Source organism: Salvelinus sp. IW2-2015, linkage group LG1, assembly GCF_002910315.2.
Source record: "Salvelinus sp. IW2-2015 linkage group LG1, ASM291031v2, whole genome shotgun sequence".
Lineage (NCBI taxonomy): Eukaryota > Metazoa > Chordata > Actinopteri > Salmoniformes > Salmonidae > Salvelinus > Salvelinus sp. IW2-2015.
The window spans coordinates 42121542-42138250 of NC_036838.1; the positions used below are offsets into that span (position 1 = coordinate 42121542).

At 42.9% G+C, this 16709-nt stretch overlaps 1 protein-coding gene across 1 annotated transcript; it reads right to left on the reverse strand.

Annotated features, from left to right (window-relative positions):
- Positions 1-9182: 9182 nt before the first annotated feature.
- Positions 9183-16187, reverse strand: LOC111967774 (alkaline phosphatase-like). The gene is made up of 11 exons (XM_024147227.1): positions 16060-16187; positions 14749-14868; positions 14029-14144; positions 13457-13631; positions 11951-12126; positions 11597-11737; positions 11344-11413; positions 11070-11204; positions 10700-10891; positions 10451-10570; positions 9183-10304 (listed from the first exon to the last, which is right to left on the reverse strand). Exons 1-11 carry the CDS (start codon positions 16127-16129, stop codon positions 10039-10041), a joined length of 1581 nt encoding a protein of 526 aa, XP_024002995.1. The 5' UTR covers positions 16130-16187; the 3' UTR covers positions 9183-10038.
- Positions 16188-16709: the final 522 nt, after the last annotated feature.

Consider the following 16709-nt stretch of genomic DNA (forward strand, 5'->3'; position numbering starts at 1 on the left):
ATTCTAGAGGAATGAGAGGAGCTGACTAAAATATTAAGAACGACATTGAGAATAATCAGTGCTGTTGTGACACTACGGCCCTGACCTGTGCATGTATTAAAGTTGCTTGAACAACACCCATAGTTTGATAACTACTTATATAAAGACATTCTCAAGACACTTCCAGTTGTTGAATATCGGGAAACCAGGAACTCTCTATCGGAGGAGGTATCTGAGAGTCAGGAGTCAGTGAGTTGAGTTCCACCACCTCCAAACATTTGTTCAAATCAAATTGAATAAAACTGAATTAATTATTATTTATTTATTAGGAATACAACAGGTTTAGGCTACAACCTTACAGTGAAATGCTTACTTACAAGCCCTTAACCAACAATGCTTTAAGAAGTTTTAAGAAAACTAAGTGTAAAGTAAAAAAAKACRTAAGTAAAAAATAGAAAATAAAAGTAATAAATAGTTAAACAGCAGCAGTAAAATAACAATAGTGAGGCTATATACAAGGGGTACCGGTACAGGATCAATATGTGTGGCACTGGTTAGTCAATATGTACATGTAGGTAGAGATAAAGTAACTATGCATAGATAATAAACAGAGAGTAGCAGCAGCATAAAAAAAAGTGGTCTGGGTAGCTGTCATGACTTCCGCCGAAGTCAGTCCCTCTCCTTGTTCGGGCGGCGTTCGGCGGTCAACGTCACCTGCCTTCTAGCCATTGCCGATTCACTTTTCATTTTCCATTTGTTTTGTCTGTGTCTTGCACACCTGGCTTCAATTCCCCAATTACTTGTTCATTATTTAACCCTCTGTTCCCCCATGTTTGTTTGTGAGTAATTGTTTATTGTATTGCGGTCCGTATGTGTGGCCTTGTCTTTTTACGACGTGTATTGTTATTATTTGAGTAAAATTGCTTTCATTACTCATATCTGCTGTCCTGYGCCTGACTCATCTCACCAGCTACACACAGACGCTTTACATTAGCCCTTTGATTAGCTGTTCAGGAGTCTTATGGCTTGGGGGTAGAAGCTGTTTAGAAGCCTTTAGGACCTAGACTTGGCGCTCTGGTACCGCTTGCCATGCGGTAGCAGAGAGAACAGTCTATGACTAGGGTGGCTGGAGTCTTTTACAATTTTTAGGGCCTTCCTCTGACACAGCCTAGTATAGAGGTCCTGGGTGGCCCCAGCACTACCCTCTGTAGTGCCTTGCGGTCGGAGGCAGAGCAGTTGTCATACCAGGCAATGATGCAACCAGTCAGGATGCTCTCGATGGTGCAGCTGTAGAAACTTTTGAGGATCTGAGGACCCATACCAAATCTTTTCAGTCTCCTGAGGGGGAATAGGCTTTGTCGTGCCCTCTTCACAACTGTCTTAGTGTGTTTGGACCATGATAGTTTGTTGTGATGTGGACACTAAGGAACTTGAAGCTCTCAACCTGCTCCACTACAGCCCCGTCGATGAGAATGGGGGCGTGCTCGGTCCTCCTCTTCCTGTAGTCCACAATCATCTCCTTTGTCTTGATCACGTTGATAGAGAGGTTGTTGTCCTGGCATCACATGGCCAGGTCTCTGACCTCCTCCCTATAGGCTGTCTCATTATTGTCGGTGATCAGGCCTACCACTGTTGTGTCATAGGCAAACTTGATGATGGTGTTGGAGTCATACCTGGTCATGCAGTCATGAGTAAACAGGGTAGTACAGGAAGGGACTGAGCACGCACCCCTGAGGGGCCCCCGTGTTGAGGATCAGTGTGGCGGATATGTTGTTACCTGCCCTTACCACTTGGGGGTGGTCCGTCAGGAAGTGCAGGATCCAGTTGCAGAGGGAGGTGTTTAGTCCCAGGGTCCTTAGCTTAGTGATGAGCTTTGAGGGCACTATGGTGTTGAACGCTGAGCTGTAGTCAATGAATAGCATTCTCACATAGGTGTTCCTGTTTACAATCAGGCCAGGGTCGAGTCCAAGGTACAACTTCTGGTGGTCCTCTAGCAACAGCTGTATGGTCGCGGAAGATGTTTAGTGGTAGCGGTGCTGAAAGTTTGGTCCGCTAATTTGGTCCACTCATACAGGAGTAATAAAGGCCCAGTGCACTACTTGTGTTCTGTTGATAGAGTGCTCTGTTGTGTATAGTGTACAGATGAACCATGAACCATTGATCGCTCATGAATTGCACTTTTTCTACGTGCATTTATTGATTGTATATGTCCTTTGTCTATCTTTGATTATGTGTTGTTATGTATGCACAGAGCCGCAAGTCGTTATCTTATCTTATGTGAAAGAAAACAAATATTTGAAACAAATGTTTATAAGAATAATTTTTTATTCCGATTTATTAGGGGRTGCTGCAGTACCCTCAGCACCCCTACTTCCCAAGGGCTATGAACAGCAGTATGATTTTCCAAACAGCAGTAGAGCTGGTGTCAGTCTACTTTGTGTTCTCTCTCTCTATCCACTCTCTTGTTCTGATTCCCTTGCTGCTGTCGGTACTCGTGGTGTGGTCTGGGATCACACAGGGTGTAGGCTGTGGCTGGTTCTTTCACAGTGTAGCCTGTGTTCTGGTGGGAATCTATGAACAGTATCACCCTGTGAAAACAATCATCTGTAAATCCACMGTTTTTTCTGCTCATCCAGTCTGTGTCTGGTCCATAAATAGAGCTGAATAAATATTTGACTTTCTAAATATTTTATTAACTGCTTAATAAGCCTCGCAACATGTCCTGTTTATAAGTACACCGCATGTAACAGAGTACACAAACACAGGAAAATTAAGACCACCACAGAGGTTTGTTCTTCCAGTAGTACGGTGTACTTATCTCGCAAAGTTCACTTGGTTCGTTATAAGTAAATATATATTTTATTTGTGTACTATACCCGTAACAACATTTCCATGCATATAAACTACATCACATAAAGGGATAACTGAGAAGGAAACAAAAGACATAAGCCTTTTTAGCACTGTAAGGTGGACACAATGGGTGAAATCAACTGAATGGACAAATAAAAAAAGTATAGAATGGAAGGGTTGGAAAAGCCTTCAATCACCAACTGAAATCCAACATAATAGAGGGGAGTCACAAAGATGTTTCAAAGACCCGAGATCCTATCAAAATGAATGACAGGTGACTACAATGGCATTGAAGAGAACGCCCTGAGTCGGTTTGCAAAATTCCAGGAACTTGCAATAAATTCCCTGGTAGATATCCAGAATCAGGAGGGAACAAGCAGGAAATCCGACATCCTCCAACCAGGATTTCTGGATAACTGGGGAATTTAGAGACAGTTCCCAGAATGTTGCAACAATAAGCGCTGAGGCAGCAAGGCCTGGGTACATGGGGAGTAGGACTGGGGACAGAACTTACCATAAACTCAGAACACAGATGTTTCATTATTTGCTGAAAAACAAGAATTAACCCATTTCAACCTCTCATGTCTAAATAAACATTTATTTTTTACAGTTAATAGGATGTTTTCCCTGCAGTTGCATTTATTATTTAGTGTGTAAAGTATACAGCCATGGCTTTATGTGTTGTGTTTGTAATTAGCGACATAGATTTGCTGAGTACTGTACGTACTTTACCTCCTCCAATTTCCTGTCTCTAAATGTGACCTAAGTCTTGGTTTCATTCTTGAGTTCATGAAATTGGAGGCTCCAGTTTCCTAACGTCACAGCGCATTTTAGACCATTATTWTCATAATAGGGAGGCTGTATGGAGGAGAATTACAGGAAACCAAATGGAAATAGGCACAGGAGGAAAGGCAGGGCTTTCCGGTATTTCCACACTCATTAAAAACCAACACAGAGAGAGGGCTGGAGAGGGATTAGCTTTCCTATTCATAAGAAACATGAGTTGTCAATCCCGACAGAGGTCGAAATGGCACACATTCAAATGTTGAAAAATGAGAACTTGTTCAATTATTTTTAGTAATATGGCTTTGTGAGATAATACACAGCAATTATTAGATTACTGTAGCTGCCCAGTGAATGGCTGGCTTTCACTTATTCACCCTGTGTAGCGCTCTGTCATTCTGTGTACTTCCAAGATAGACAGGTTCTATGGGCAACAGACACACCTATTCCATCTCTGAAACACCATACTAAAACGGAATTCTCAAAGACCATACTAAAACTGAATTCTCAAAGACCATACTAAAACGGAATTCTCAAAGACCATACTAAAACTGAGTTCTCAAAGACCATACTAAAACTGAATTCTCAAAGACCATACTAAAACTGAACTCTCAAACACCATACTAACACTGAACTGGGTGAGAGGGAGTTGACTGGCTGTGGCATGCTTACAGTATGTCTGGAAAGCAGGCTTGGAGATGTGAAGCATTGTGAATCTGATTAATAACAGTCCTCTCCTGAGCTCACTCAAAATGTGGAGCAGGTTCAGGGGCTGTTGAATGGCCCAGRGGGGGTAAGAGGAGGATATCTGCTTTGAAAAAGGAGAGCATTAGCGTCTTGCAGTCTCAATGCTCCTTTTATACAGCAGCCTGTCAGCCTGCTCCTGCTGTCTGTGTTTGATCTGACTAAGGCCTGAGCCCCTGCCTGGCTAAACACACTCTCACTTTTTTCAATTATTCAGCTGTGCTCCACAGGCCCACAGAGTCAATCTCTAGGGCTGGAGGTCAGCGGCCGGATGGAACTGAGGATCCCAGAGAAACGGAGATAGAAGGAGACATCCAGAGGGAGAAAGGGAGATGGAGCGATAAAGAGAATCAGTGAGAGGGAGGATGATTTGAGAGAAAGACACAGACAGTCAACGAGTGTCCATGGGAAGGAACAGAGCTGTCCCACATTGGTAGCATTATCTGACCTGACAGATTGAGGCAGTGAAGCTGATGGGCTTTGATGCCAATCATTTCAGAGTGTGAGATGCTTTGATGATACAATAAAATCTTTTTCAGGATAAGTCATAAACCGTTTTCACTGCAGCGCAGTCAGAGTTTTTCCATTTGCAGTTCAATTTCAAATTGACTATAGGACTGGGAGACACGTGGTGAACAATATACAACTCATAAGTGACAATTTATGTAAGATGTTAATCAATGACTTTCCTAAGAGCAAAACCAATTGTGATTTCCTGGAGAGGTGTTGCAAATTTGAAACAGGTAGTTAATCCAAAAGCCACATTTTACATGCCCGACATAAGAACATCTTGTGAACAATCCACAACTAAAGTCACTCACAAAATATTCTTGGGAATCCAAAACCGAGAATCCAAAAACCAACATTTCATATGTCAACATGAGAACATCTGGTGAACAATCCACAACACAAAAGTGACTCACAACTTTCCAAAAAGAAAAAGAAAATAGTGATTTCCAGAAGAGGTGTTGAAACAGATATTTTAGAGGGAGTAGCAGGTAGGGGAACTTTTTGATTGGATGATGGATCACATGCTTATTACCAGATCGAGTTGTGGTCAGGSAAACAATAAGAATCCAATTACAATTCTGGAATGCATTCTCGAGAATCCAAAACCCACATTTCACATGCTGGATTCATAAAAGGACTGTGACTGCTGTGGTCTCCTTTTGTGCTAACTCAGAAAAAAAGTATCCTTGTCACGCGGAGCGGAACAGGTGAACCCAAGAGCAGACTCAGACGAGGAGACTGGGATGAGGTAACCAAGTTATTTATTGAAACACAGGGGGAAGATTAAGGTCAGGCCAGGGGAAGCTCAGGCGGGTTGCAGGAAACCAGGTGTGGAGGCTAAGGGGAATCCGGGAGGGGAATCCAAGGGAACCGTAGAGTGGGGGATCCAGGACAGAGTAGCAGGACTGACGAGACGTAGGACTGGAGACAGGGACCAGAGTCAGAGTGGGCAGAATTGTAGCGGAGAAGAAAACAGCATCAGGCAAGGGAAAACAGGCACAACAGGATCTAAACAGGAACAAATGGCTAGAACCATAGACTGACTGAGCAGAGATTACGATCTGGCAGCGTGGAAGTGGCAGGGCTGAGTATTTGTAGAAGTCTTGATTATGGAACAGGTTGCAGCTGGTGGGGATCTGCTCTGACTCCAGCACACCTGTCTCCGCCCACACAATCATACACACACAGAGAGAGGGAAAGAGCACTGGGGGAGTGTCGGCCGGTCAATGATTCACCGGATGAGCAGTTGAGAGCGTGACAGGAGCAGATGTAACACTCCTCTCCTGTTGGAACAACTCTACTATCAYCCTAGTTGGTTCATGATTAACCTTGTTTGTGATAAAGCAGGAAATGAAAACAGTTGGTGAAACTGTGTGTGTATTACAGAAGAAGCCATATATTCTGGACTTATTTTTTTTATTACYGTACTTTAAAAAGCATATGAATGAGTAGGGGAGGCAGTTAAAAGTATACTTGAATGTGTATGTTATAAAGCTTGAAACTGTTAAATTCCTCCAATTATTCATACAAACATAAGACAGGATTATAGAAATATCATCAGATAGATTGCTGTCTTATCTTGGCTGGTGGAAGATCAAATTATCAGAGTAAAGCCTCTCCTGCAGTGAGAAGGTGTATGTAAGGGGAAGACACCAGACACAGACCCCCCAGAGCCCAGATTCCAAGCAGGCACAATGTGCAGCACCCACATAAAGAATGCCCCAGAGTGTGTGGACTATATTTCATACCCATTTTAGCTAAACCTCAATGTTCATGCTCCAGTCACCATGAGTCCCCAAGGGCTATGTGGCTTGAGTCCATTCACATTCTACACAAACCTCATGCATTCAAGGTTGAGTATAGGTTTGTTTGAACATAACATTCCAGCTATTCTACATTGTTATAGATTTTAAGTTTCTGTTGTCTATTTTCAAATCACTTCCAACTGCACTATTTGAACTTTTTTTTTTAAATAGTAAAAGTTTTCCTTCTGACAAAGTATTTTAATAATTCCAATACAAACACATTTACAAATTAATTTGTGTAGCATTAAACATTTCTCAATGAAGTGACAGATTTGTTCAAATATACACTTAGTGTGCAAAACATTAAGGACACTTTCCTAATATTGAGTTGCACCCCCCCCCCCCCTTTTGCTCTCAGAACAGCCTCAATTCGTCAGGGCATGGACTCCACAGGGATGCTGGCCCATGTTCACTCCAATAATTCCCACAGTTGTGTCAAGTTGGCTGGATGTCCTTACGGTGGGTGACCATTGATAAATTTTTCACCTGATTTGGAGATGCAGCTTGTTCAGTATAGTACTAGGTCAGCTGACATTTATTTTGGTCTGTCGCCAAGTGAGGTCAGAAGACTTGCCTACCAGTTTGCTGTGGCACACCAGCTGAAGTTCGCGCCAATGTGGGCAGAAAAAGAAAAAGCCAGCTCGGAGTGGTTTACAGGCTTCTTAAAGCGGCACCCAACGCTGTTGCTGAGAAAGCCAGAGGAAACTAGCCTTGCCAGGGCAAGTAGCTTCAACAGAGAAAATGTTMATGCTTTCTTAGACAATGTAGCATAAGTGCTACAGAGATATCAAGTTGGACCAGGAGACATATGCAATGTCGATGAAACTGGGGTGACCACTGTACATAARCCTGACAAAGTGGTGGGCAGACGTGGAGTCAAACAAGTAGGGTCACTGACCTCCGCTGAAAGGGGAGCCCTCGTMACACTGGCCTGTGCTGTCTCAGCCACAGGGAATAGTATACCTCCATATTTTATATTCCCCCGTGTCAACTTCCGCAATCATTTCCTGATCAACGGGCCACCTGGTAGGAAAGGAGGGACAAATCCCTCTGGGTGGATGAAASATGTGCACTGTTGACTTCCTGAAACATTTGGTTGAGCATACGAAATGCTCAAAGGAGAAGCCCTGTTTACTCCTTTTGGACAAAACCACGAGTCTTATCTGTCCGTTGATGGACTCACTTATGCCCGAGTAAATGGCATAATTATGCTGTCATTCCCACCCCATTGCTCTCATCGGCTTCAACCTTAGACAGTTCTGTTTACAGGCCGCTTAAGAGGCACATCAACACCTCTTGTGATGCCTGGATGAGGAACAATCCCGGGAAGACAATGTCAATTTATGACATTCCTGGGATTGTGGCAATCACCTATTCTTTGGCTGCAACCTCCTTGAACATTCAGGCTGGCTTTAGGGTGGCTGGGGTACAACATTACAACAGAGATGTATTTCTGGAAACCGAGTTTGCGCCATCCTACGTTACAGATCGCCCCATTCAGAACCCAACCCTATCAGGCCCCAGCACCAACCCTGCCCTGCCAGGCCCAAGCAACATTCCAACCTTGCCAGGCCCCAACACCAACCTGCCAGGCCCAAGCACTATTCCAGCCCTGCCTGGCCCCAGCACCAACCTGCCAGGCCCCAGCACCATTTCAGCCCTGCCAGGCCCCAGCACCAACCTGCCAGGCCCCAGCACCATTCCAGTCCTGCCTAGCACGAGCTCAGACACAGACCTGCCCAGTTCTTATGCTAGCACCAGCTCACCCTTGCCCAGCAATGTCATTGCTGACAGCAGACTACCAACTCCAGAGGACATCCGGCCATATTCAAAAGCTGACCCCCGAAAACAAGCTTGCAAAGGAAGAAATTGKCGCAAAACAGCAATTCTAACTGACACACCAGTGAAGCAGGCACTAGGAATTTAAAAGAATAAGGCACAATCTAGCAAAAGGCTGTTTCCGAAGAAAGGGAAGCAVGGGGGGGAGTCAAAATCTGGATCTGCAAAGAACAAGGCGGCAGCTAAAAAAATTAAAATCATAGAAGAATCATCATCAGATGAAGAGGAGTGCTTCTGCCTCGTCTGTGTGGAGCCATTTTCAAAAAGCCTTCCAAARGAGACTTGGGTGAAGTGTGTGAGATGCAACAAATGGGCCCATGACGCTTGCACCTCAGGCCAGGCAATTTATGTGTGCCAGAACTGTGACTCTGAAGATGAGTCGGATTAGTCAGATACGGATGTACGTCGTATAGGCTGTTACAAAATTGTGCATTAGTGCATTAGTGTGTTTAAACACCACATCTGTTTTGTTAAGGCTTTAAACATTTAAGCAAGTTATCTGCAGCATTACATTCATATTCCAATTACAACAATTACCGTGGATCTATGTGCACGCCAGAGAACGTTCGATTTCAAAGTTTGAAGTAAAGTGGTCGTGCCACTTAATTAATGTGTGCTCTGCCAGTATTATTGTTTTGATTGAAAGGCATGATTTGCCAGATTCTCTAGGCATGAGTTCTTTAATGAAATTGAATTTGGTTTTGAATTTGAAAATAAAATCAATATTCACAATTAATTAGTTGTGTTCTTATTTGTTGATAATCCAATGTGACAAATTACCCGACGAAGTGTGACAATTTACCCGCTGATGGAGTAAATTATCACATGTGCCCACTCTCTATTTAACGGTCTACAACTCCGTCATGATATAAGACATGAAGATGTAATGAATACAACAACTGTGCCAAAGACTTCCTTCTTTCATTTGGTATGACATTTATACCATTGTGATGTGATGTGCTCAGTAAATGTTAGACAGTGTGAAAAGTGTGACAACATACCTCGCTCTCCCCTATATTAGGTTTCTAATTTTCAAAAGGAACTGGCTTCTTTGAAAAGTTGACTAATCCATAGTCATGGAATTGACAGACAACAAATATATAGGTGGGCAGCAACATTGCTTTGTCATTAATACAGGGAGGTTATTTACCCCATACAATGATTGATATAAATTCAGAGATATACCCTTCTCTTAAACCAACTGATATGACAGAATTCTTCACATAGTTTTGGTGTTACCTGAATAGTGATCAATACCAAAGTAAAATAACACAATTTATCCTATATGTTAAAGTAGAAATAAMGTGATATCCTCTTATTTTCCCTAACACTACATCTGACTGAAAAACACCAACCCTCAAAACACTAACTTTAAATGCCCTTGCAGTGGTCATTACAGAATGAAAAAATATTTTAAAAAATGGTAAGAAGAAAATCCGCATCGCAACGGGGAAAAAATATGTGGGAGTATTACATGTATACTAAGAGGAGGGTTGAGGTAGTGCAGGAGGGGGGTTGGGGTGAAAGGTCAGCAGAGGAGGCGGATGAGTGTGAGGAGAGCTGTCAGGCTGGGCAGAGCAGCGCTGAGACTAGAGGCTCTACTGGATGACATGCAGTGGTCTCTGTTCTGGCCAATGCAGGCAGCATAAGCCATGACATGGGGAATGTAGTTCTGCTCGTGGACACCGTGCAGCAGGTGAGCCATAGGGCCCTTAGCAAACACAGCCACATCCTCTCCTCCATGAGTCTCCATACTCAGCGGCACTGCAGACTGGGCCTTGTAGTTATTTTCCTCTGGAGAGAGAGAAGGAAGGGAAGGGGTGGAGGTAGGGAAAGGGAAGGAGAAAGAGATCAGATGGATGATTTTCTGGCATACCAAAGACCAAGTGGTGTTCTCTATGACAGAGGCAATACTCCATTGATGATAAGATTTAATTTACCATAGTCAAGGGTGGAGATGTTCTCTCTCAGACCATTGACTACTTTGAACCCTGGTCCGTTCCCATATAAGATGGCAGTGAAGGGCTTCTGGTCCACATCACTCAACATGGGAGCCAGTCCTGTAGACAGAGAGGAAACAATGAACGATTTCCATCACAAACCATTAATCACAACATCCAAGTGACTGATGACTGAGTGTAGCCACATACAATGTACAATACATTGTTGCAAAATCATCCACTGCTCACCAAAAATTGTGTTCCCCCTTGGAGTGTAGCCTCCAAAGTTGAACATGTGAGAATGGTCAGCAGTGACGACAGTCAATGTGTCATTTATGCTGGTCACGAGGCCGGCGTGGCCAATGGCCCGGTCCATCTCCACTGCCTCATGCAGGGCCTGCTTGGCTTTACCSTCGTGATGTCCGTGGTCGATGCGCCCCCCTGCCAACGCACAGCCTGGTTAACCTCTCTCTCTCAGGCAGATGAGAAAATCTAGCATCAGCACTGGCAAATCAGCCTCAGCTATACAAACTTCACATTCAACATGATATACATTATTAAACTTATGCAACAGATACAGTATTTACTGGTGCCAGAGTAAATGTAACACAACAATCACCCTCCACCAGCAGGTAGAATCCGCTGGGGTTTTTCTTCAGGATCTTGATGGCCACCTCCACCATCTCTGTCAGGGAAGGATCTGTCTCATTGTTTCTCTCCAGGTCATAGGGAAGATCTCCAGGCTCAAACAGACCTGTGTTAACACAGGAAGCAGGGTTTAAAATATTGCGAAATAGGTAGAGAAGATGATCAGTGGTTAACATGAATAGAAAAGATGAAACAGGCAGGTCTTGAAATCAATAAAGAGCCAACAATTTAAAAAAATAACTCACCCAAAATGTAATCCACACTATTAGGGTTTAGCGATAAAAGTTCCTTCTTGTTCCATACATAGTGGGCGTTCTGTTTATTTAATAGATAAAACAATACATCATATGGCATTGATCTAACCCTGTGACAACCTAAAGCTATTCAAATGTTCTTGATAAGAAAAATTGAGAAAAGAGGAGGACGGAGAAGGACAAGGAAGAAACAGCAGACATGGTAGAAGAGGAGTGAGAGAAGAACTAAGAYAGAGCAGCTGACCTTGTTTTTCATTCTGTTATTCCACTCCTCCACCAAGTTCCTTCTATCAATGCGCGTACCGAAGTGTTTCTTCTCTCCAGGATACTCCACATCTGACTGGTTTTTGGGGAACATGTACTTCCTCCCTCCTCCCATAATCACCTAGACATCCATCAAATAAAACATTTGAATTATCTCTATGGACATCCCTGGTAGGGTTGAATATTTTCCTGTTATTATTATCTGTGTGCCTTTACATTACAGGTGCAAGCTGTTCAATATTACTGTCTGAACAATAAAAAAATTCTCTGTTTTTAACATGATTACTGAATATTTTCTGTAACATCAGGATCCATATTATATGATGTGACTCACATCGATGTTGGGAATGTTCTCAAAGAGCTGCATGGCGATATCCTTGCAGCCCGCCCGCACTGCCTCAGCGGGCATCTCTCCATCGGAGTACCAGTCCCTGTCCACACAGTGGGCATAGGCCGCACTGGGGGTGGCATGGTTCACACGCGTTGTCGTGACTATTCCCACTGACTTGCCTGGGTAACAAACACACAAACAGTTTTTGAACCTGCTGCTTGGATTCTGTGCAATAGTCTGCCAGATCTGAAGACAATCAATAGCTCCAAAGAAGCTGCTAATTCTAGTTGAACTTGAACAATTCTGTTGACACCCAGGGGACCATCGAGAGCATCCTGACCGGTTGCATCACCGCCTGGTATGGCAACTGCTCGGCATCTGAGTGTAAGGCACTACAGAGTGTTGTGCGTWGGGTCCAGTACATCACTGGAGCCAAGCTTCCTGCAATCCAGGACCAATATWATAGGCGGTGTCAGAGGAAAGCCCAAAACATTGTCAGAGACTTCAGTCACCCAAGTCATAGACTGTTTCCTCTGCTACCGCAYGGCAAACGGTACCAGAGCGCCAAGTCTAGGAGGAAAAGGCTCATTAACAGCTTCTACCCCCAAGCCATAAGACTGCTGAACAATAAATAAAATGGCCACCGGACTATTACATTGACCCCCCCATTTGTTTTGCACACTGCTACTCGCTGTTTATTATCTATGCATAGTCACTTCACCCCTACCTACATGTACAAATTCCCTCTAACCTGTACCCCCTTACATTGACTCGGTAACGGTACCCCCTGTATATAGCCTCCTTATTATTATGTTATTGTGTTACTTTTTATTATTTTTTATTTTAGTTTCTTTGGTAAATATTTTCTTAACTCTTCTTGAACTGCACTGTTGGTTAAGGGCTTGTAAGTAAGCATTTCACGGTAAGGTCTACACTTGTTGTATTCGGTGCATGTGACAAATAAAGTTTGATTTGATTTGAATTACATTTTCACTAATTTGAGAAATATGACAATTTCTGTCTTTTTTGTTWGTTTTTTACCCATCATGGTTAGAGTACTTACTATGTTAGACAGATAATTATGGTTGAACAAATATTTCCACTGAGGATGAGTGGGTCAGAAACTAACGAGTTAAAGCCTGTTCCTGATGTGAGTTATCAATTTCTGTGTGTTACAGCATGTGAAGGGCTCAGGTTATAAGTTCACTGCCTGCCTGGTCTGGTCACTAAGGATTGGATCCCTGATCCTCTCTGACCCCTGACCTCTACTCCAGAAGACTTGTTTTCATTCCTGCTATGTCTCTAAGTCATTGGGGGCTGCTAGGGAGTCTCTGCCTTTAAGAAAATACATCCGTAGCTATAAACTCCCCATTGAGATCCATGCATGCCTACGATTACAATGTTATCATGGTGTGTCTCTACTGCTTATCTCAGGTTGGCCAAATAAGGCTTAGTAGATCTGGTGTGGAAAGGTACTGTGAATAAACATGGGTTATAATGAGACAGTACCGGCTTCCTTGGCCCATCTGAGGATGGAGGTGACCTCGTTGCCCTGTGTGGTGTTGCACTGGGAACGGACGGCAGCTGCACTCACACCCACCGTGCCCTCGTTGGCCTTCACCCCACAGAGGWATGCTGTGGCCGTACCCGCACTGTCTGMCACCTGGGCATTGGTGTTATATGTCTGCAGAGACAGGACAGTAACGTGTGARTTATATAGAATTGTAGTAGGAGACAYTGTTCTGCATGCCGTGTTGGTGTTATCCACACCTCCAAGCATCACCTTGAAACGCTCAGATTGTGTCATTTCTTTTACATTCTAAACTCTTACACAATTATTGACACAGACTACTACATGATCAATCATGTGTGGAMTGTGCTGCTCCCTTAACTATAAAGACAGTTCTATGATGTGTGGCTTCTTGCCAAGTATGTAACATAATAACACACTATTATCGTATGACATAGACAGTATGTGACCRGGTATATTGGTCTTGCTCTTGGTGAACCATTCATTACTTCCAGATCACTAATGCAAGCTATTCTATAGCTTTTCTATATGATAACAGACCAGGTCAGACCTTGGAAAGCGCAACAAAGGGGAACTTGTCCATCTCCAGCTGGGTCTCTTCCCCACTCTGTCTGCTCAGCTGCCCCTTCAGTATTCGTGCTGCCGTCACTGTGGGAATGCCCATTCCTACACAACAAAAGCAAAGCAGTGCTCGGTCTGTTATGGTGTGATTCTATTTAAGGGATAGAAAGCCTTTCCATCTCATGCATTAACACCTTTTGGTTTTCTATCTGGTTAACATGGCTCTGTGGTCACTTTTCACAGCAGCTGCTCTACCCACTGAACAGACAACTCTACATTTGGTGGTAAAGAACCCCGTCAAAAGAGCTTTTACTTGAGATCTGCCTTGAGATAACAAAATTTGTATTTTTAGAAATGACTATCTATTTTCCCTTTGTTTTTATATAGGTATCAAAATGGATGCTTTTGTAGAGGATGTGAACTGACGTGGACTTTCACCTTATCCAGCATGATTGTTTTAAGCATGGTTGTCATACATGATAGAGCAAGGACTGTCTCTTATACACATCTAGATGTGTATAAGAGACAGGAGGATATACTTATCATCAAAATACTAGTTTTCTACAACCACTAGGAAAGATAATCTGGAAATGTATAAAAATATTACATCTGTATGCTGCACATAAGCTCATAGAGTTAAGACTTCACTTCATCATACAGTATGGCACATACTCATGGAATGAAAAATACTCCTGTAATCATGGCTTACCATCACCAAGGAAGAGGATGAGGTTCTTTGCAGTGTTTTGATTGAGCTTCTGAAGTGTGAGGGCATTCTTCAAAGTACGCTGGGCCCATGTGTTCCAGAACAGGGAATCTTTCTCTTGGTCTGCAACACGGAGGTAGAGTTTTAGTTTTAAATGAGGAGGGAAAGAGGCCAGCAGAAGTGATYTGTAACACCTGCGAAAGTACTGGGACAAGTGGGACGGAATATGCCCCAATTAAATGGAAAACACTTTGAGGTTTATCCAGGGAAGCATTCTTTGATGGACAAAAACTTGATTAACACAGAAAAGATGCATTGTCCATTATTTCCAAATATCACTTCCTTATTTACTTGTATTTCATAACCTAAATATAACCTCCCTAATTAATGTTTTACTGCCAGACAATGTCAAAGTTCCTTTGTGAGTAACATATTTCTTTACTGGTTTTAAGTCTCAGCATGACATATAATATGAACAAGTATGGACGATAATATCAGGGACCAACAGTATGACCATAAGCACATACACATGTACTGTATTCATAATGACATGTTCTGTAGGGTCGGCCACTGCCAACCATATGACCTTGGACATCTCCAGCACGTAAGCATCTTATTTCTGAAATCACGTTGCCTATTATACACTAGCACATACATTAATGATAAGAAGAAGGAATGATAAGAAGAAGGAACCTAATCTTATAACTGTTTAGGGACAAATATTACACATCTGGAATCCATTTTGTGAACCTCTCCTTATCTATACATAATATTTCAGGAGCTAAATGATTCTGGTCATTTTGTAGAGAGAACAGAGRAAATGGAGGTTCACTAGCCATCGTATTGTTAATGCAGTGTGAATTATGTTCAGTGGGKTCAATAGACTGACAGTTATAACTCTAACAAGCCGTGTTATTCTAAACAGGATGCCATAAACAACAGAGAAGTGGAACTTCATATATGAGAGCAGTTGAAGACTTCTGCATGTGTCACATCTCCAATAAATCAAAGCCCAATTTAGTTTCTACCCTTCTTCCTGAAGTGTGCACTCATTCACTCCTCCTCAAGGATTATAGGAGCATTGGATTGGTGTCAGCATGTGCTAAAGGATCATTCCACTACATTTCCTAAACCTGTCCCTTTCCTTTCAAATATATGAATGGGAGTGAACAAGTGCACACTTCAGCAAGAGAAAGAGGGAACGAAATAGATCTGTGTTAGTATGTGTCCCCTCTAAGCTCTTCCTGGTGGATTTCAGTCAAACAGCTGGATGCTTTAAGAGACATTACATTTATTGACAGGTGTGTGTATTACCAGGAAACTGTGGCTTCCCCAGGCCTCCCCAGACCAGGCAGGAGCAGATGAGCAGGATTGTCACCTTCATGTTGCTTTCGCTCTATCGCTGTAGTGTTATCACATACCACGTCCCAAACTAGAAGAGTCTGTTAAATAAGGAGAAATCAGTGTTTATGAAAGTTGACGATGAGTTTGATTTAAAGTGCAGCAAAGGATGTGGAAAGTAGGTAGGTTTCAACTTCAAGTTTCAGACATTCACAGTGAACAGAAGTAGTGGTTTTGTTAGTGTGTAGTCCTAACATGCCCCATGGGCACTGAGCAGCCACTTCATCTATTATTACACCCCCACCCCTGTCCCTCCCTTTTTCCTCAATTCCCACCCCTATCCCTCCCCTGTCCCACCCCTGTCCCTCCCCTGTGCTGTGGTCAAGGTCGCTTTAATGGGATTGTGGCCAAATCACAGAGAGATTTAACTGCCTTAACAAGAGGTTTCAAAATGATTGTTGCACATGCTCTACATAAACATTATGTGCTTCAAAGAAAATGGTATTTCACAAATTCTTGAAACTGTGCTGCGGAATGAGCCCTGTTACTTTATGCTATACAAACAGACAACACAAGTCCTCCAACATTAGTATACAATATGCTGTTGTTGAGTTTACGGCTGG